This window comes from Esox lucius, chromosome 21 (genome assembly GCF_011004845.1).
Source record: "Esox lucius isolate fEsoLuc1 chromosome 21, fEsoLuc1.pri, whole genome shotgun sequence".
Taxonomy (NCBI): Eukaryota; Metazoa; Chordata; class Actinopteri; order Esociformes; family Esocidae; genus Esox; species Esox lucius.
In genome coordinates this window covers 17,412,921-17,436,329 of record NC_047589.1, presented here as the reverse complement: position 1 = coordinate 17,436,329, position 23,409 = coordinate 17,412,921, and the positions used below count along the sequence as shown (strand labels likewise).

Genomic DNA, 23,409 nt, shown 5'->3' with positions numbered 1-23,409 from the left:
CTGAATTTGAATGAATAGCATCTAAGCTATTAATCACTGGCAAGTCTGGCTGCTTTCATTACTTCAGGGGTTTTCAAACCAGGGTCCCCGGAACACCAGGTGTCATGAGAGAACTGGCAAGGGGTCCGCAAAAACATGATATAATATCAGTTCTGAGGCTATTTTTAGTAGTACATTTCAGTTTCATTATAAGCCCACTTGTCAATCATATTCTTCTTATCCAATTTATCTTCAGATTTTATTCTATGATCAGATTTTGGGCATTTGTTCATTTATCACCGCTTTAATTGACTGGTTTTTGCTTTCTACAGTTTTTGCTTTCTGCAGTAAAAATGTGTGGTTACCAAGAAGGACCACAATGAATGTTGGCATTAAGTTGTCATTTTAAAACAAAACGTTGAAGTACAATAAGAATCACATTGTTAATGCCTTTTTAAAAACATTAAAAACAATAACCCAAGATCTCAAATAAGTGCAGGGTGAGATTAGTGTAAAATACATGTTTATAGGCTTGTTTCTGTAAAAATATAACAGTATTTAAAATAGCTTTGATGCATTCAATCTATTTCAGGGAATATCCATATTATTTTGACATATTTTAGAATTACATATTGAATGTAGAGGATGTGATTAAAAAGGCTTATAAAGTGCATTATTCTTTAAGGATTAATGCATACTGGTACTATTTTGCATACTGTTTGGGGATGTTGTTTTTATATTATATAGGCTTGAAAATTTATTATAAAATGAAGGTCCATAATATTACAACTAGGTGCTTGAAAATGCTTGAATTTGACTGGCCAACAGACTCTGTAACTCAGGCCTAAATAATATTATATTGGCCAACACACACACACACACACACATATATATATATATATACAGTGGGGAGAACAAGTATTTCATACACTTCCGATTTAGCAGGTTTACCCACTTACAAAGCATGTAGAGGTCTTTCATTATTTCTTCAACTGTGATTGATGGAATCTAAAACCTAAATCCAGAAAATAACATTGTATGATTTTTAAATAATTAATTTGCATTTTATTGCATGACATAAGTATTTGTTCGTTTTTCTTCAAGAAGCCCTCCTGTTCTCCACACATTACCTGTTTTAACTGCACCTGTTTGAACTTGTTACCTGTATAAAAGACACCTGTCCACACATTCAGTCAAACAGACTCCAACCTTTCCACAATGGCCAAGACCAGAGAGCTGTGTAAGGACATCAGGGATAACATTGTAGAACTACACAAGGCTGGGATGGGCTACAGGACAATAGGCAAGCAGCTTGGTGAGAAGGCAACAACTGTTGGCGCAATTATTAGAAAATGGAAGAAGTTCAAGATGACGGTCAATCTCCCTCGATCTGGGGCTCCATGCAAGATCTCAACTCGTGGGGCATCAATGATCATGAGGAAGGTGAGGGATCAGCCAGAACTACACGGCAGGACCTGGTCAATGACCTGAAGAGAGCTGGGATCACAGTCTCAAAGAAAACCATTAGTAACACACTACGCATGGATTAAAATCCTGCAGCGCATGCAAGCTCCCCCTGCTCAAGCCAGCGCATTGGTCTAAACTCCACTCGCCGTGTTTGGAGGAAGAAGAAGGATGAGTACAACCCCAAGAACACCATCCCAACCGTGAAGCATGGAGGTGGAAACATCATTCTTTGGGGATGCTTTTCTGCAAAGGGGACAGGACAACTGCACCGTATTGAGGGGAGGATGGATGGGGCCATGCATGGCGAGATCTTGGCCAACAACCTCCTTCCCTCAGAAAGAGCATTGAAGACGGGTCGTGGCTGGGTCTTCCAGCATGACAATGACCCGAAACACACAGCCAGTGCAACTAAGGAGTGGCTCTGTAAGAAGCATCTCAAGGTCCTGGAGTTGCATAGCCAGCCTCCAGACCTGAACCCAATAGAAAATCTCCAGACCTGAACCCAATAGAGGAGTGGGCCAAAATCCCTGCGGCAGTGTGTGCAAACCTGGTCAAGAACTACAGCAAACATATGATCTGTAATTGCAAACAAAGGTTTCTGAACCAATTATTAAGTTTAGATTTTCTGATGTATCAAATACTTATGTCATGCAATAAAATGCAAATTAATTACTTGAAATCATACAATGTGATTTTCTGGATTTTTGTTTTAGATTCCGTCTCTCACAGTTGAAGAGTACCTATGATAAAAATGACAGACTTCTACATGCTTTGTAAGTGGGAAAACCTGCAAAATCGGCAGTGTATCAAATATTTGTTCTCCCCACTATATATATATATATATATATATATATATATATATATATATATATATATATATATATATATATACACACAGTGGATATAAAAAGTCCACACACCCCTGTTAAAATGCCAGACAAAAGATGAATCATGTCAGACATTTTTCCACCTTTAATGTGACCTATAACGTGAACAATTCAATTGAAAAACAAACTGAAATCTTTGTGGGGGAAATAAAAAATAAAAAACTCACAATAACCTTGCATAAGTGTGCACACCCTCTTATTACTGGGGATGTGGCTGTGTTCAGAATTAACCAATCACATTCAAACTCATGTTAAATAGATGTCATCATTGCCATCATTTAAAGTGACTGTGATTAATCACAAGTAAAGTTCAGGGAGGCTTCCAAGAGGCCCACAGCAACATTAAAGGAACTGCAGGAATTTCTGGCAAGTATTGGCTGTGTGCTACATAAGACAACAATCTCCCATATTCTTCATATGAATGGGATAGGGAGGCTAATTGGGCCCAATTTGGAAATTTTTACTTAGGGTGACACACTTTTGTTGCCAGTGGTTTAGACATTAATGGGGGAGTGTTGAATTATTTTGAAAACATCCCCCACACCATTACAAGAAAACATCACCCACACCATTACACCACCACCACCAGCCTGCACAGTGGTAACAAGGCATGATGGATCCATGTTCTTATTCTGTTTACGACAAATTCTGACTCTACCATCTGAATGTCTCAACAGAAATCGAGACTCATCAGACCAGGCAACATTCTTCCAGTCTTCAACTGTCCAATTTTGGTGAGCTTGTGCAAATTGTAGTGTCCTATTTGTAGTGGAGATGAGTGGTACCCGGTGGGGTCTTCTGCTGTTGTAGCCCATCCGCCTCAAGGTTGTGCGTGTTGTGGCTTCACAAATGCTTTGCTGCATACCTCGGTTGTAACGAGTGGTTATTTCAGTCAAAGTTGCTCTTCTATCAGCTTGAATCAGTCGGCCCATTCTCCTCTGACCTCTAGCATCAACAAGGCATTTTCGCCCACAGGACTGCCGCATACTGGATGTTTTTCCCTTTTCACACCTTCATTTGTAAACCCTAGAAATGGTTGTGGGTGAAAATCCCAGTAACTGAGCAGATTGTGAAATACTCAGACCGGCCCGTCTGGCACCAACAACCATGCCACGCTCAAAATTGCTTAAATCACCTTTCTTTCCCATTCTGACATTCAGTTTGGAGTTCAGGAGATTGTCTTGACCAGGACCACACCCCTAAATGCATTGAAGCAACTGCCATGTGATTGGTTGATTAGATAATTTAATTCAACAGGTGTTCCTAATTATCCTTTAGGTGAGTGTGTATATATATATATATATATATATATATATATATATATATATATATAGAGAGAGAGAGAGAGAGAGAGAGAGAGAGAGAGAGAGAGAGAGAGAGAGAGAGAGAGAGAGAGAGAGAGAGAGAGAGAGAGAGAGAGAGAGAATTTCATTGTAAGGGAAACCAGTGGCATTGGATCAACATGTTTGGGGGTCCTTGACATTACAACATTTGAAAATCCCTGCATTAGTGCCACAGACAGTAACAAAAGGATCTGCTTTTAGCCAAGTTATTATCAGAGCAAATTTCAGACAAAGCCACCTCTTTTGATTCAAATCTGATTTTAAGCCATTCCTCAGCAGGTTGATCCGTGAGCTCTATCAGTTAGAGCCTAGTAGCTCGAAGACAAAACAGCAGCATTGATGTAGGATGTTGCTTTGAACAGAGCACTTAACATTCAACATGGGCAGTGCTATAATTACAATGTGAGAAAGTCCAGGCGGGCACAGATAATGTGATGTAAATATATTTTACATGTATATAAGTAGTACAGTAATACCAATAATGTGGTAAGAATAAAATTGCAAACCATCTGCTGTAGAAAAGATGATGTCTGGTTTATTAACATTAATTAAACAAGGTCTTCCAGCACACAGCTTTGAGCTACTACAGTAGCTATGATTGTCTGGATTATGTAGGCAGGTTGCTAAGGGGTAAAACCTTTTCAAACAGCCTAATTTTGAATCTTAGAGGAGGTGCTCACAAAAAAAAAGAATGCAATCAGATGCAAGATAATATGCTGCACACCCCTCCCCCCAAACAATTAATTTTTTAATTCCACTGCCTTTTCGAGCTTGATCTACACACTAAGCTTGTTTGAATTAGCTGTCTTCTCTTGTAATATTGAAGTAGCCTACCTGTGTTTCTTTAAATATTACTTTTAACAGTACATGTCAATGAAAAATAGGAGTGTTGAAACAATCACAAATATATAGTATATACTATATAGTGTAAAGAAACTTTTCATATACCTATTTCTGTAAACGTTAGCTTACTTTCGTAATACTGACATATTAAATACACACAAACACACACATACTGCAGAGAGCATTTGGAAAGTAGTCAAACATACTAATTTTTTAAACATTTTCAAAATACAGCTTTATTCTAAAATGATTTAAAACTGATTTTCCTTCAACAATCTACACAAAATACCCCAAAATGAGCAAGCAAAAACAGGTTTTTAGAAATTACAGAGAAATCACATTTACATAACTATTCAGACCCTTTCCTATGAAACTCTAAATTGAGCTCAGGCGCATCCTGTTTACATTGATCATCCTTGAGATGTTTCTACAACTTCATTGGAGTCCACCTGTGGTAAATTTAATTGATTTGACATGATTTGGACACGTCTGTATAACATACCAAAGTTGACAGTCCACGTCAGAGCAAAAACCAAGCCAAGAATTTGAAGGATTGTGCCAAAACACAGATATGGGGAAGTTCAGTCAGAGCGACCAAATGGTCAATAGTTCATGTGGAGATGGGCGAAAGGACAACCATCTCTGCAGCATTCCTCCGATAAGGAAACCACTCCTCAGTAAAAGGCACAGCCAACTTGGAGTTTTCCAAAAGGCACCAAAAGGACTCTCAGACCATGAGAAACAAGATTCTCTCATCTGATTAAACCAACATTGAACTCTTTGCCTGAATGCCAAGTGTCATGTCACCTGGACGATACCATCCCTGCAGTGAAGCATGGTGCTGGCAGCATAATAATTGTGAGGATGTTTTTCAGAGACAGGGACTGTGAAACTAGTCAGGATCAAGGGATCTTCAGAGAAGAATGAGAGCAACTTCCCAAACTCATAATGTAGACTCAGCAGTGTGTATGGCCCCCACGTGCCTGTATTCCCTCCTGACAATGTTTGGGCATGCTCCTGATGAGAAGCCAGATGGTGTCCTGGGGGTCTCCACCCAGACCTGGATCAGGGCATCAGTGAGCTCCTGGACAGTCTGTGGTGCTACTTGGCGGCATCGGACACACTGATACATAACGTCCCAGAGTTTCTCAATTGGATTCAGGTCTAGGGAACGTGAGGGCCAGTCAATGGCATCAATGCCTTTGATATCCAGGGACTGCCTACACACTTTGACCACATGAGGCTGGGCACTGTCCTGCACCAGGAGGAACCCAGGGCCCACTGCACCAAGATAAGGTTTGACGATGGGTCTGAGGTTTTAATCCCAGTACCTAACAGCAGTAAGGGTACTGTTGGCTAGCACATGGAGGTCTGTGCAACCCTCCAAGGATACGCCTCCCCAGACCATCACTGACCCACTACCAAACTCATCATGATGGTTGATGTTGCATGCAGCATAACGTTCACCATGGCGTTTCCAGACTTTTTCATGTCTGTCACATGTGCTCAGTGTGAACTGGCTCTCATCTGTGAAGAAAACGGGGCGCCAATGGCAGACCTTCTTATTCTGGTGTTCTGTAGCGAAAGCCAGTTGAGCTACATGGTGCTGGGCTGTGAGCACAGGTCCCACTAGAGGTCGTCAGGCCCTCATGCCACCCTCATGGAGTCTGTTTCTGAAAATTTGATCAGAAACATGTATACCAGTAGTTTGCTGGAGGTCATTTTGTAGGGCTCTGGCAGTGCTCCTCCTGTTCCTCTTTGCACAAAGGAGCAGATATCAGTCCTGCTTCTGGGTTGATGCTCTCCTTGTACAGCCCTGTCCAGCTCTCCTTGTGTAACGGCCCATCTCCTGGTATCTCCTCCATGCTATTGGGACTGTACTGGGAGACACAGCAAACCTTCTTGCAACGATACATATGGATGTGCCATTCTGAAGGAGCTGGACCTACTGTGCAACCCGAATGGGCTGCAGGTACCGCCTCATGCTACTAGTAGTGACACGGACACTAGAAAAAAAAGAATCAGTCAGGAAGGATAAGGAGAGAGCAATTGTCTGTGACCATCACCAGCAAAACAATTCCATTTTGGGTGGTTGTCTTGCTGTTGCCTCTCCAGTGCACCTGTTGTCACTTTCATTTGCACTAAAACAGGTGACACTGAATCACAATCGCTTATGTATCCAAACTGGACAGATTGATATCCCTGAAGTTTGACTTGGTGTTATACTGTGATTATTACGTGTTCCCTTTTTGAAGTGTTTTTTTGAGCAGTGTGTATAGAGTGGGGCAAATAAGTATCAACAATACTGTCATAAAACCTATTTCCAATGCAGCTCTACACATGAAATTCAGACCAGGCATTGGTTTTAACTTGATAAAGCATCCCATGATAGGCAGAGGCAAAGAGCTTTCCCAAGACTTTCGTAACAAGATTGTTGAGCAACATAGCAATGGCACTTGTACAGGAAACCAACGGTTTTCTCAACTCTAAAATGTTCCTATAATTGGGGCCATTATCTGCAAGTGGAAGGAACATCGCTCCACCATCAACCGGCCACACACAGAAGCTCCTCGCAAGAATACTGACTGGGCAGTCAGAAAGTTAGTCAGAACAGTAGCCCAAGAGACTACTTGAAAAACACCTGGAAGCAGCAGGTACAGCTGTCACAGAGAAAACAATAGGCAATGCACTCCACCGCCACGGTCTCCATGCGCGATCACCTCGGAAGACTCCATTACTGAACATAAGGCATGGTAAAGCTCATTTGAAGTTTGCTATACAACATTTCAAGAAGCCTGTACATTACTGGGAGAAGTTAGTGTGACGAGACGAGACATAAATCAAACATTTTGGCAACAATACAACGTGCCATGTTTGGAGGAGAAATGTCACTGCCCATGTCTCTGAAAATAACATACCTACAGTTAAGTAGTATGGGACAGTTAATCTTCTCGGCGCAACCCAAATCATCAAAGGGAAGACGATGTACCGGTAAATTCTTGAAAAGAATTGGCACCAGGACGATGAGGTTGAGACATAGGTGGACCTTCCAGCAGGACAACGATCCAAAACATACTGCAAAGGAGACTCTCAAGTGGTTCCAGAGGAAGACAATAAAGGTGTTGAAATGGCCCAGTGAATCACCAGACTTAAACCCATTAAATAAATTCAGTTAGCATGTTCAATACTTTTTCCCTGTGTCATTTCCCTTTATTGCACATAACTTTTTTAATAGATTGGAATGCTATGATTTCTTTAGCTGTGTGGCCTTATTGACTTAATACCAGTGTCTGGTCAGAAGTTAATGTGAAAAGCCGCATTGGAAATAGGTGCTATGACATTATTGTTGATGTGTTGAAAATGAATTTCCCCCACTGTATATATGTATTAATTTCTGAAACCACCGTTTGCTTGATCAATGTAGGCTATTGTGAGAAGATTGTTGAGATATGGACAACTGTAGGGGTTTAATACTGTCCAAATGCTCTGTAAATGTTAATATCAGGAAACTGCCAAGTCCATTAAGTGTAATATGTAGGCTGTTTCAGGTTTCTAAGCAACTTGAGTACAAATGGTTGGATATACAGTAAAACAGAACAACATCTTTACTGTAGGTCAAAGCTCGGTACTGTAAAACATTTGTAGATGGGGGAAATTTAAATGTTAGATTGACATATCTTTCATTTTTTGGCTTTAAATGAATGCATATTTCTTTTCATTTAAAAGCTGGACCCCCCTAGGCCACTGATGTACAAACATTGATTTTGCATTTGAATAATTTGAAAATGTCATAGGAGCAATTTGAGTTAACTGTCTTGTTTATGGGTAGAATGACAGGTGTTTTGACCTTGCCAGCTTGGGGATTCAATTGAGCAACTTTTAGCATTTTTCACCAGAAGGTGAACAGACAAAATGTTTATACTGTGTAAAACAGCAGTAAAAGTAACTGTACAGTGTAATGGCAAATAACGTAGTTAGTACAATTTATTTATTCATAACAGCTGATGTTCCAGACGGAGTGAAAAACTAAAATCCATTTGAGTAACCACAGAGTAAAGTTGTACACCTAGAGCAGTTCTATTCATTTTAAATACACGGGCTATTTCTACTACTGCTACACGTCACACCCATTTTGCAGACTTCCATACATTTTATGGATGACAGCATAAAGACTGTGTGGCAAGTCTGGCATTCAGGGATCCATTGATTGGAAAAGCATGTAAAGGTTGTCGGAAGACCTCCCTAACTTACAGCTTTCACAAAGGCGGCTTGGAGAGTGTGGAACACAGTCGGGTAAACTTCTCTAAGTTCTCCACTATCAGAGGGCCTGTGCTACAGTAGACTATTTTACCTTGGTCACTTACAGTACAATACCTTGGTCTGATATAATAGAGACTCATTTTTACCTACTCTAAAGCCTCTGACAGTTTTAGGCATTTGCGTAATGTATTAACGAGGACCGCAATTCACAGTGCAGTGAGAACTGCCTAAACTAAACTGTTTGTCAAACCCCAATCATGTGAGAAGGAAACAAGTGTCACGGAGCATATGAAAGCAGGGAGATGGTGTTGTTTCTTTTTTAGCGTGTGACTTTCACTCGCTTCATGAGAACAGATTATTTCACAGGTAGATGTCTTGTGAAAAAGCGATGACCAAACTGTTCTGGCAACAAACCACCATAGTAATATTCAGTGGTGTTGGAATATATTCTGATTAAAACACACGAGCTTCAGAGTTGCCATTTGAAGGTAGGCACGTCCTTTCATTTTTCAATTAAGGGATTCAATTACAGAAAACTGGAACTCGGTCAAATATGGGTCTAGAGAAGTCCTTTGTTCCCTTTTTAATATATCCCTAAAATATAGGAAAAACACCACAAACCTTGAAAATGTGACTATTCAAATCAAATTGATAAATATTCAATGGAATGAACATGTTTTGCATTCAATGTGTTTCTTTTACTTAACACATACAACATAACACACATGAACACACACAACATGATATTGTTGATCTTTGAAAGCTTTGGATCATAATATAATGACAAGAAGAAAATTGCACTGACAGAGGAGGGAGTGTAATGTCACTGAATAATGCATCACAAGGTAAGACCAAGGGATGTGTTGTTCAATGTTACATTGCTTTGCTTTCTATGCTTAAATAGCGAAGTCTGGTGATTTTATTTTACTTTTCAAAAGCATTTTTTCGTCTATCTTCTTTGCCATACTTTTAAAAAGTGGTATTGTCTAGGAGTGCAGTGCAAACAGAATTATTAGACACGTACCGCTATTGCAAACAGGATATCACTAGCCTATGCTTGGCTCAGTCCATCTCTTTTTCTTGTTTCTGCCCAGTCAGCTTCCATAGCCTTTTAGAAAGAACAACTTGTGGGCTGTCCTGTGTTACTGCTCCCCCAGACACCTTGGTCAACTACCTCTGTCTGTGTTGTTGAGTTTAAACTAATTGATAGAGACACATTGCTAGAGGTGTAAAAAGTATAAAGTAATAGTAGTCAGCTATGTTCACCAGTTTTAGGAAAGTTCTAAGAAGGAACTTTATGACCATGCAAACAGAGTTCAAAACAAACCATTTAATTTAAGATATCCTTTTTATTTAAGATATCACTGGTAAGTTTTGAACTCCCTTTACTTGGTTACTAGGGTCTTAATTAGATACGTCCCTAAAGTGTTGAAAACAGCCAAACCCAGTTGACTACTTTTACTTTGTACTTTTTACACCTCTGCACACTGCATTGATGAGGAGCTTGGATCCAAGTGTTTTATCAAAGTTAGAAGTTCCGAAAGACATTGGCCTGAATCTGTAGATCATGAGTCATGGAGCTCTAAACAGCATCATCAACATCATATTGCTGAATTTAACATTAAGAAATGCCAATCCAAAAATAAATATTCTTGCATCAACCAGAACAAAGGACAGGTACCAAGTCAAAGATAATAATCTCAGATCCACGGAAAGATGTCGGAGTAGCGCATGCACTGTAGTCACCGTGCAAAGTTAATGCTATTGGTTGGATCAGCTGTCAATTACTCACCTTGCCTAGCAATCCCTCCAATCGTGGGACGGGTTTGCCCTTCTGGTGTCGGATTGTGGGAGGAGACTGGCCGTCCCAGTCCTGTAGCTCATCGATGCTCTTGAGGTAGAGAAGTGCCTTTAGGCCCAGGCAATAATCCTCTATTAGAGTGAAGTCCTGGTTCTGTACTGCACTGCACACCTGACAGAGAAAAGTCCCCACACATACAAACACACACACACACATTTACAATTAAATACATCTAGCTGTTTAATTACAGATTAGTCCGATGGAATAAGTCTTATCACGGCAGCAGTCAGTTAGAGAAGAGTGGTGAAAGGCAGGTGTGTAGGAAAAGCCCTTGATGAACTCCATTCACATGGTTTATCCTCTGCCTCCGTCCTTCAGCACAGACAGCGATTATCTGATCTGCATCATGCACTGGGAAACCTTGTCTTTGTACGTCTGTCTGTCTCTACCACTTCACTCCGACAGAAGCCTGGGTGCGTCTTTGAGCAGGGGGAGAGATAACGCCACACTTATCAGACACCACCATCTATGAGCTGAGCTGATATCCTTCTGCAATTTCTGATCTGACTGAAAACCAGTCCCGAATCACAGGATTAACACCAGACCGAAAGGTAACGTGCAGGGTACTGGACCTCAGGAAACATCATGTCACAAAGACCAGACTGAAGTATGGGACAGTTTTTACAAAGCCCATCATATTGATGCTGATAAAGGCTGTTGAAATGTTTGTGGTGGCAGTGGGTGGAATGGGATTCAGATTTGCATAGTGCCGCTTGTTAAGAGAAAAAAAAAAAGCAGATTGTTTACTGCCTCCAACTAAATAACACAATCCATTCGGTATAAGGATTCATATCAACATCGTTAAAACAAATCGTAGATGCGGAGAAACAACAGTGAAATACAACATATTTCACAATTCACAGGGAAAACATGTATAATAATTGGACTGATATGCCTTAGTTCATGCTACTTATTCCAGAAGGTGTTATTAGAGGACAGTGGTTATGGTTGTGTGAGAAAAAAAAAAGACACCGGCTGAAAACACATTCACAGCACATTCTTAATTTACATCCAAGAGAAGGACCTATATCCACAAAGCATCTTATAAAAGGTCCTAAGAATCCGGTTAAAACCTGTTTTAAACAAAATCTCCCAACCCAGGGTAGAACTTCAGATGATGACAAATACACTACCCAGACAAACTAAATATAGTAAATAAATAAAATGCAATTATAAATCTCAATCAGAGTTGATTTAATTTATTTGCAAATACATGCTAACACATTTTTTTTGCTTGAATTTACTGCTGCTGGTAGGAAAATACAGTGACAGAATACACATTAGCGACAAACTACATGAATTCACGTTCAGGTACATTCAAGTAATTTACGCTAACTTGAGTATATGGGGTAAATTGAAGTAATATGAATGTTAAGAGTGTATCTTAATGATTCAATTACACTATGCACATATTTACAGACCTACTAGATAACATTTACAGTTCCATCTAGATAATACACAGTACAAGTCAAAAGTCTGGACCGGTAAACAAACATACATTTAAACGTAGGGAGATTTTCTTACGGTAGAAATGTGCAGCTATGTAATGTACAGATAGGAGGTGTCTGTGGCTAGTATAGTCCTTTTAGTGTTGGGGGGGGGGCAGATGGCCGGTAACTAGGGTCACAGGAAGGGGGAAGTTACTCTTCAGATGGTTTGATTACTTGGTCATGATTGACCTGTAGTGCCCGTCTTCCTTCTGCCGGCCGGTTGAACATTTTTGGAACAGTGGGTGACCGGGGGGTGGAAGGGGTCAGTAGTGATCTTGTCTTCACATTTTCCAGCCCTAAAGTCATGTAGGGCCTTGATAGAGGGCAGGTGGAAGTCAATTGCCCTCTCTGCTGATCGTACAATGCCTTACTTCTGCAACTCTCATGTAGACGCAAAAGACGCAGTGGCAGGTCAGGATAGACTGGGAGACTTTTATTTATTTTAGTTGGTTATGACAGCTTCAGTTACCACGAAGTAAAGATAGCAATATGCAGGCCAAACCAGTTTTGGTGATTTGAAGATCTGTACGTATAATTTAATCACACCTGAAGACACATTGGTTTTGGTCTGGAAGAAAAATATTTGTTTCATTTTTAGGGTTAGGTTTCAAAAAAAGGTTAGGGTAAAGGATAAAGGTTAGGATAAGGCTTAGCGTTAGAAGATAGTAGACATGTAAATAATAGTCTTTAGAGTGCCTATAGTAGATATATACTTTTGGGACTCTCCAAAAAGTGTTACCATAATATTCTTTATAATTTTCATAATTTCAGAGCAAGTTTGCCAGTATGAGGAAAAAAAAACGGCTATTTCTTCAGACGTCATATTGCTAAATCTGAACCTTACTGTGTGACTGTCCAAGTGCGTGTGTGCTAGTGTATAGGAGAATGTCCGTGTGTGTGTGTGTGTTTGTGTGTCGGAGAATGTCCATTAGTGCTTTTCATTTGACTCAGAACATCAAAGTATGTGATGTCCTTGCGCGCTGCATTTAGCGTTAATGTAGCCGACTGCTGAAATAAATCGAAGTGAGAATTTCTAAGTAGTTTCCAGGCAATTGAGACGGAAGGTCCTTTTTATCTGCTCTGAAAACTGGGGCTGCACATTGATTTCAACTCCTTCTGAAATCTCAAATGCTTTTAGAGTCTCTGCTCTCTCTCTCTCTGGCTCTTTCTTTCTCTTTCCCTCCCTCTCTGTCTGTCAGGTCTTTTATAGGATTTTGGCATTCAGCAGAACAGCGTCTTCCCCAAAAGAAATATCATATCAGTCAGTTTTAAAATGCTACAGTGACTATGGATGAATCAACCTCAGTCCTTTTGATTTTAGCCTGTATGTCTAATATGCCAGAGGATAGTAACAACTGATATTTTTGTCTTGATCTTTCAGGTAAGAGAGAAACCAAGTCTGGGGTGGAAGTAAATATATTTTTTACAAGTCAATGAATATGAGCAATTTCTATTGTCGACGGAGTGCAGTTAGGGGGTGTAGTCGAGTAACCTTTTCTTTTGTTTTAATGAACAGCGGTGAGCAGTGTCACACAAATCCATATCTAAAACATTGAAATAGCTCACAAGTTAAATGGGCTGTTATTCATTTAACTCATGTTTGGATTTTTTTCTTTGTACAACCTTGTTTCCAAAAATTTTGGGACCCTGCGTAAAATACAAATTAAAACAGAATGCAATGATGTGCAAATCATTTATCCCTATATTTAATTGAAAACAGTACAAAGACAACATATCAAATGTTTAATTGTTATTGTTTTTGGAAAAATACATGCCCATTTTGAATTTAACGCCAGCTACACTTTTCAAAAAAGTTGGGACAGACGCATGATTAACGCTGTGTTGCCGCACATCTTCTTTTAACAAATCTCTGTAAGCATTTGGGAACAGAGTAGACCAATTGCTGTGGTTTTGAAAGTAAAATGTTTTCCCATTCTGGCTTGATATAGGATCTCAGCTGCTCAACAGTTCGGGTCTCCTTTGTCATAGTTTTCATTTCATAATGCGTCAAATGTTTTGAATGGTTGACAGGTCTGGACTGCAGACAGGCCACTTTAGCACCCAGACTCTTTAACTAAGGAGCCATGCTGTTGTAATACGTGCAGAATGTGGTTTGGCATTGTCTTGCTGAAATAAGTAAGGCCTTACCTGAAAAATACTTATGCCATGTGCATTAATGCGCCCCCATAACCATCACGGATGTTGGCATCTGAACTCTGCACTGATAACAATCCGGATGGTACCTCTCCTCTTTAGCCTGGAGGAGGCTATGTCCATAATTTCCAAAAAGAATTTATCATTATGATTTGTCAGACCTCAGTCCATCTTAAATGAGCCCGGGCCCAGAGATGGCGGCAGCATTTCTGAATCTTCTTTATATGTGGTTTCTTCTTTGAATGGTAGAGTTTTAACTTGCATTTGTGGATGCAGCGACATACAGTGGTTTTCAGAAGTGTTCCTGAACCCATGCAGTGATTTCCACTACAGAATCGTGTCTGCTTTTAATGCATTGCTGCTGAGGGCCCAAAGATCACGGTCATCCAGTATTGGTTTTCAGACTTGTCCCTTGCGTACAGACATTCCTCTGGATTCTCTGAATGTTTTAATGATGTTATGTATCGTAGATGATGTTTATCAAATTTTATGTTGATAAACGTTATTCAAAAATGTCTGCATTATTTGCCTGTGCAGTCTTTCACAGAGTGGTAAACCCCTCCCCATCTTTACATGTGAAAGACTCATACTCTCTGGGATGCTCTTTTTATACCCAATCATGAAACTGACCTGTTGCCAATTAAACCTATTCCTTTTGAGATGTTCCAACAGGTTTTATTTAGCGTTACACAACTTTTCCTGTCTTTTGTTGTCCCAGCTTTTTTTAAAACATGTTGCTGGCAATACATTCAAAGATGCATATATTTTTAAAGAAAATTTTTTTTTTCTCAGTTTCGACATTTGATGTTCTCTTTGTACTATTTTCTATTGAATATCGATTTTAAATTACTTGCACGTCATTGCATTCTGTTTTTTTTACATTTTACCCAGCGTCCCAACTTGTTTGGAAACAGTGTTGTACTATTCAATGTGCTATTCAAAATGTTGACATGCACAATAGACAAGGAAAATTCTCACCCTGGACCATTAAAATCGAACTGGTTTGGTCCTTAGTGAAATACGTCTCAATCTTCTTCTAAAGACATGTCGATAAAATCAATAGCTGATTCTCCATTACTGGAGATTGAAACATCATTACTTCATGACAATACAGTCAGATTAACATCAGACATGTGTGAAATACAAATCCCTGAAAGAAGTCAATTATCCAATAATATAATGCATCCACATCTACAGTGGGGAGAACATGTATTTGATACTCTGCCAATTTTGCAGGTTTTCTCACTTACTAACCATGTAGAAGTCTGTAATATCATAGGTACACTTAAAATGTGAGAGACGGAATCAAAAACAAAAATCCAGAAAATCACAGGTTTGGCCCCATTGAGTTTGGCACAAAATATCTTAATTTTTCTTGTTTGATTTTTAAACCATTATTTGCAAGATTTTAAACACTGAAGCGAGGGCACAGCTTGGCTTTCACTCCCATGTGTGCAAGACAGAGCCCCCATGCCGCCCTCCCATCTTACTCATGATTTTCCATGTCAAAGATATAGACAGATAATATAGATTTTTAGAGCCATTCACCAAACAATCTAAGCAAGCTTTATCTACCATGATGACCAGAAGCATGTTATTGGGCTACAAAAATGTGGACCAATACTTCTGAAGGCCTCGCTCCTAACTGCTGTCAGAACTGGATCTTCACTGTCTCCAACCCATTCTTCACCTAACGCTGTGATGTTCTTGCTGCTGTTCAACATTACTAGAGAAATTTGTCAATGGCACATTATATACTTGTTTTTCTAATTAAATTTAATAATAGCCAGTCAACAACAATAAAATGCATAATGCTCTCAACAATAAGATATTTTTATTGATTAGATAAACGTTCTTCAGGGCTTCTCTGATTGGCTACATTGGTACCGTGTACCCATCAAACCCATGAAAGCTCCGCATCTGCCCTGAACTCTGTTTATCGTCGCAAGAAGATATTACACTTCCACTTTCTGTAATACATACCTCTTTTGTGTTTGTGGTAGAATTTTTTTTCTATTTTACTGCTTCACAAAATGAGTAAAATCTATTGAAGAGAGGTAACGTATGTAGTTTTCTAACTGTTATCCCTTTAGTCAATATCTCTATGCGTTTGCAGATTACACTACCACGGCAGTCTAGAAGCAACAGCAGTAGGTAAATGACTATTATTTGACGGCACCACAAGAGTCATTGCATTTGGCATGTACAATGTGTCGATACAACTTTATATGTCATATAATCCTCCTACTTTTCACTTTAACTTAATTTGATCATGAAGTATAAGCTAATTATTTCTGCAGGTGATGTAGATAATTTGAGCATAAGAACATACCGGTGGACATCTGGTAAGGATGCTTTAATGAGAAAGTGTTGGATCACTTCATTTTTAATTGGCTGAAAATTATTTAGTTACAGGATTTACTTATTTGTTGAGCAGGTCTGGCCCTAGCATCGTGGCAAATTGTGCCAGGCTCTCCTAAGAGAAAAGCTAGCAGCTAGCTTAACCAATTGTTTTATCTACATTTCACATGTATGGCACCACTTTCTTATTCACTGACATGGCTTCTCAGTTAGGGTTTTCTTATGGAACCCTATTCTACATTTTCAATCAGGAAATCAATCAAGAGGTCTGTTTCTTCATAATAAAAGCATGACTTTAGGAGGCACTGCTCTCACCATCTACTGTGAATGACAATGATGCTTTCAAGGCGTCCATTTGCAAAAAATATCTTTACAAAATCTTCAAGACTAAAAATCAATGACGGGTCTATGTGAGATGGGTGGTTCCTGAATGGACTTCATCACATTCTTTGTTCTGAAAAGAATGTGTCTGATGCATCTCTGAACCATGAATCATGGCTATTTCAGACAACACTGTCTCGTTTTCTGTACAATTCCCAGAACTCATAGCAGTGATTCTCCCATTCAACACCCGCCTTCATCCTTCAGTCTTCAGCATCAGAATGACAAGACAGGCTGATTGTAACTGCCAGGATTACAACATATTGTTTTAAACCCTTTGTGCGTTCAATGAATTTTCACGTATAATTTCCTTGACATTTCATAAAAATGGCATGTGCATGTGTTGTAGAGTCCTCCTTAGCAGTGTTAGGGGCTTTTGTTTGCACTGATTTTGAGACAGGTTTTGGACAGTAGCACATTAGCTGTGGTCGCATAATTATTTCAGTCACCTTGAAAGTTAGGTCGTGTTTCACCTGGCTGGACGAACTAATATTCAATACATTAGCCTAGTGCTCTATTAGGCAAAATAGATGATAAGAACAATTTCCTTGGTTAGCTCTGCCAGTTGATGTTGTCATCCAAGCCACCAACTTTTCTCATCATCTGTTGGGTTTCCTACTCTTTCTGTTTACTTGCTATACTGAATAGGGTTTTTCATTTTGTCAGGCAAATTTAGGACACCACAGATTTTTTGAAACCATATATCATGTTTTGGTTGTGATATTTTCTTTTTTTAGACCAATTTTTTTACAGGACTGCAAATCCCAATCTTAATGTTGGATGGGAAAAACCAAGGACTATATATACATGTATTTAATAAGGGTAAAATTATTTGGATAACAGAGGAATTCATTATTAACAACACCTCTGTTCCCCTTGCACCTATGTCCTCACTCCTGCCTGCAATGTTACATAACCCTTACCCTGTCTAATATGTTGTGCATAATCAACAAGTAGAATCATATTATACCTCAGATAGCCATGAAATACTTAGTTTGAAAGCAAGTGATTTTGATAGCATGGAGCCAATGTTCCTTCACATTTTAGTTTTAGGTTAGTGAGCAAGTATCTAGACAATATCAGACAGTGGCCAATAAGCTATTGTGTCTATTTATGGCACAAGAGAGACATTTCCATTTCTGGACGTCTCTCCAAATTTGATGAAAAGACGAGAAGAAAACTGGTCAGGGAGGCTTCCAAGAGGCCTACAGCAACATTAAAAGAACTGTAGGAATTTCTGGCAAGTACTGGCTGTGTGCTACATGTGACAACAATCTCCCTTATTCTTCATATGAATGGGCTATGGGGTAGGGTGGCAAGACGGAAAACTTTTCTTTAAAAGAAAAACATCCAAGCCCAGCTTGCTAAAACAGACATCAAGTCCCCCAAAAGCTCATAGAAAAATGTGTTATGATCTGATGAAACCAAGGTTGAACTTTCTGGCCATAACTCCAAAAGGTATGTTTGGTGCAAAACAACACTGCACATCACCCAAAGAACACCATACCCACAGTGAAGCATGGGGGTGGCAGCATCATGCTTTGGGGCTGTTTTTCTTCAGCTGGAACCAGGGCCTTAGTCAGGGTGAAGGGAATTATTAACTTTTTTTAAAGACAATTTTGCCACAAAACCTTCAGGTGTCCGTTAGAAAGCTGAAGATGATAACGACCCAAAGCACACATCCAAATACACAAAAGCATGGCTTCATCAGAAGACGATAAACGTTTTGGAATGGCCCAGCCAGAGCCCAGACCTGAATCCAATTGAACATCTGTGGGGTGATCGGAATAGGGCTGTGCACAGGAGATGTCCTCGCTATCTGACAGATTTGGAGCACTTTTGCAAAGAAGAGTGGGCAAATATTGCCACATCAAGATATGCCATGCTAATAGAGTCCTACCCAAAAAGACTGAGTGCTGTAATAAAATCAAAAGGTGCTTCAACAGTATTAGTATAAGGGTATGCACACTTATGCAACCAGGTTATTGTGAGTTTTTATTAAAAAAATTTCCCCCTCAAAGATTTCAGTTGGTTTTTCAATTGAAATGTTCACGTTATGGGTCACATTAAAGGTGGAAAAGGTTCTGACATGATTTATCTTTGTCTCATTCTTTTACATCACAAGAACCTGGCATTTTAACATGGGTATGTAGACATTTTATATCCACTGTATATCATATGTATAACCAGTTAAATCTACACATACAGTAAAATATCAGCACTTTGTTTATGGAATAGATAACGGCTACTATTGGTTGATAATATTGGCCAATGACTAATTAGTTGGGCTGTAATATTTTTCAAGTAGGTCATTCCTTTTTCACTCTCGAGGTGTATTTGGCTGTGATTTTGGCAGGCAATGAGGGCATTCCAGGTGCCACTATAGGTTCTTATCCCCTGGCCATACAGCAGCTGAGGGTGTGCTCAGCCTTAGGGCTGCCTCAAGACCAAATGCTCAAACATGGGATTTGGCTCGGTTTTGGATTCACTGCGTGTGTCCAGCTTCGAGACATTGCAGCCAGTAGACCTCAATATCCTCTCTTAGAAAATCAGCACTTCTCTTGGCTCTGAGCTTTTGTGAAACATGTTGGTGAACTCCATGTATTGTCTGCGCAAACCTCCTGCTTGGTGTCTGTCGATGGAAATTCCAAAGTGACATTGCATCCATTTGCGGCCTTGGCATCCAAGGTTATGATAACACCACACACTGGTCTCTGGCCTGCGAACCGGTTCTATTTTTGCCTACTCAGCTTGCTTTGGAGGAACAACAGAGGTATCATGTGCAATTGTTATATATACACGGACAGTAATAGGCCTACCAGTAATGGCCAGGAGTTGAATAAGGGAATTGTAATCATTCAACTTGAGGGGTGACAACATCCTGGTAACTGTTCAGAGGGTTGAGCTGGGCATCAACTCATATCTTTGCAAGGTTTTATTGACTGGACGTTACAGCCCCTGGTCTTGAGCATAGTATGCTTTGGCTGGGAGAGAAGAAAGGATAAATAGCAGGTGCTCAGGTTAGTGCATGACCCGGGTCTTCATAATGTTCTTGGATCAGCCGTTGGCTTAGTGTCCAGTGAGCAGGCTTTGTGAGTGATGGGATGAAACCCAAAGTGTCGTACCCAGTGATCAACTGAAAGAGGTTTCTCTCTCTCTCTTTCTCTCTTTCTCGAGTACCCAGTGATGGAGCAGGAGATTCAGGCAGAGGTTAAAACAGTATTCACAATAGAGTGCGTTTGTGTGTAAAACAGAATGTTTATTTGTAATTTAAAATGTGTTTGAGCTTTCTCTGGAATTCATAATTTTCCATCCAAAGCTTTTCATTAAGAATAACTGATGACACAAACGTGCATTCTTGCATTCTCAGGAAAAACGAAGGCTACAGACTGTTCAGTGTGTTTTTTTTTGTTTGTTTTTTTAATGCGCAGATCAGTCATTAATGTGAATCTAGTTAATGGTGAATACTGTCATTATTAGCATAATTTCTGCACCCCTGTTTTTCTTTTGACTGTTCAGTGTGTTGGCCGGTACAGGGAGGTGGCTGCTGGTATAAGGAAGATGATAATGCAGAACACGCATTAAAGTCAGAAATGTACAGCTTTTTTTTTTTACCTTTAGAAAATATAATTTAGTTTATTAATTGGTTATATAACTACCTATCCAAGAAGGAGGGAACAAGGGAAAACGGTTTTATTCCCCTTTCATTGAGTTGTCACAGTTTCTTTTTTTATTGTGGTTGCTGTCACTGTGATGGTGTTGTCTTTCCCAATGTATAACAATTATTCAATACAAATAAGAAACTAAATTCTCTTTTCTAAAGGTAAAAAAAAAAAAGAAAAGCTGTAGATTTCTGAAATTGGAAATTATGATTGAATCATGCGCAATGAAATACAAATGAAGGCTTTTCAAAAGAGAGAACACGCCTCCCCAAATAGATGGCATTCTGATTTGATCGAGAGCGTAACTTTTCTATTCTTTAATTAACTTTTCTCATTAATTCAGTGGGAGGAATCTCTGGTTGCATGCGTCGAGACACCTCAGATCCTCTGTGTTACAATATGACAGCACAGGTAGAGGGGCGGTATTACCCAAAGATTAAATCATCTATAAAGAAAGAAAAAAAAAAAAACACATACAAAGAGTGGATGCATTTATTCACATTGTGATTCAATTTGCATGCTGATTATATGGCTGATTACTCCCTAGGCATGAACCACTAGGGAATGTGAAACGAACACCAAAGCTAAAAAACCCACTTTCCCAATTTAAATCCCAAAAGTGAACATTCAAATAAAGTTAAGGTGAAGTAGAAAGACTCATTGGCCTCAGTCTGCACACTGTCACAGCGAAAGGCTGTGGGCGACTTCCTGCTGGCAGGCTGGAGGTTTGATAGCGTGACCACGCAGGCAGACACAAGAAACAGTTACATGGCAACACTTGCCAAGCCAGTGCAACTGTACCGACGGTGCACAAACACAAACAGCAGATGGGGCATTGACTGCAACCGATGATTTCCACAGCCAGTGGCCCAGCGTGAGGTAAAGTGTACGCAACGGTATATTCAGTCCCATCTGAATATGTTTACTTGTATAAATGGCACATGGTGAGATAGGGGCCCAATGGCTGCAGCGCTGTGGCTACACCTCGCGAGACAGAAGTGTCACGGAAGTAGGAGCGGGAGAAGGGAGTGTGTATACTGAGAAAGAAACACAGATTGGGAAATACAGAGACAGGGAGGGGACCGAGAGATAAAGAGAGAGAGTGAGGGAGGCTGGAGGCAGAGAGAAATAGGGGGGCAAATGGAGAGAGCGCGTGGGGAGATGATTGCAATGTTGTCACCTGCAGGACGGAAGCTCCAGCGTGGAGGAACTGTAGACCAGACTCGGCTGAGTCAATGCCCCCTGTGGCCAGGATAGGGAAGCCGGGCAGGGCCCTGGCGATGGCAGACACAGCACGCAGGGTGATGGGTCGGATGGCATTTCCTAAACGAACAAACAAAACGTGAACAAACACGGCAGGGTTCACTCAAAGGCCCGTTGAAGGCAAGCACATTGAACTTTACTTATTCACGCAAAACTTACACACAAACTGACCTTGTGTTTACAGCAAGTGTGATCTTTGCAAACATCGTGAACATTGCTATTAAAAGAGGTGTTGTTGACCATGCAGTTCTCTTGCTGATAACACTGGTATTATCCAGCTCTTTTAATGCCCACGACGCCTAAAAATAGTTCCGAAGTGTTTCTTCATTTCTGTGAGGGAACCATTCTTTTTCATTCCAGCAACAAAACATTCTAGATATAACTATTTTGTTTCTTGGACCCAGAGTGAACAAGATAACAGTTAATCGTGAGTGGAAAATAAAAAAACTAACTGGAAACATAAAACGGGAAAAATAAGAAAGAATGAGGAATCAGAACGGCCTTCACATTACACCAACTATCCTTTTAAAATATGGGGTAAATTGTATATCTTGTCATTCCATTCATCATCTCAGCGGTAGAATTTCATTAATACAGGCTGCTAAATACAGACTGCTAAATGTAGTAAAGGGAGCAGTTATCCTCTGTGCCTTTCTCTTATCTCCCTCTCTGCCCCCCCCATACTCTACATCCTTTTTTCTCTCCCTCTTTCTCCTTTCTCTACCTCTCTCTCTCTCTCTGTGACCTAGTATAGCATAGGGCAGGATGTTTGAGTCTGTGGACCTAAATGAGTGTAGACAATGTCTATGTCTCTGATCAATGGGAGAAAAGCATGCCTGCTAAATGAGGTTAAATCTAATGTGATAAACTGCTCCATCTGTCATTGGGATTGGACGGGAGTCTTTAATTCATTCAGGAGGTGGGAGAGTCAGGTAAAAAATAGGGCTTTAACATTAGGAGGGGCATGTAGGGCTCTAGGGCTTTGATACGATGAAAGAAAAACACTTCTTGTTTTTTCCCTGTCAGACTTAATGAGACAATGTCTAAGGCCCTTTAACATGCCAGGTATCTGGATATGCTATAAGAAGATCCAGAGAAAACTTCATATCTCAGTTACAACATATTTACAAGGCCTGAATCTTCCTGTGTGTTTTCCAATACCTCTGTCTTTCAACCAGCTCAGTGCCTCTCATCTATAGATAAACCACCACCCTTCATAACTTCTATAATGGCTGCATACTGAATCAACTGGAACAACCGAATCAGTTCATGTTTGGCATATTCATATTGGGAGGCAGATCCTGTGAATGTCTAATGTGGCACTTCTATAGGCTGAATCCTAAATAGCACCCTATTCCGTAGGTGAAATACTTTTGTCCAATGTGTCCTGATTCAAATTAGTGCAGCACAACGGGAATAGGGTGCTATTTGGGACGCCTGCAAAATACATAGTGGCTG

General features: G+C 40.0%; 1 protein-coding gene across 1 annotated transcript in view; it reads right to left on the bottom strand.

Annotated features, from left to right (window-relative positions):
• Positions 1-23,409, bottom strand: part of dpyda.1 (dihydropyrimidine dehydrogenase a, tandem duplicate 1) — a 198,477-nt gene that overhangs the window by 19,360 nt on the left and 155,708 nt on the right. Inside the window, exons 19-20 of the mRNA XM_010891133.5 lie at positions 21,869-22,011; positions 10,572-10,751 (exon numbers count right to left, since the gene is read on the bottom strand). Of these exons, the coding sequence (XP_010889435.2) occupies positions 10,572-10,751; positions 21,869-22,011 (323 nt within the window). The remainder of the gene's footprint in view (positions 1-10,571; positions 10,752-21,868; positions 22,012-23,409) is intronic.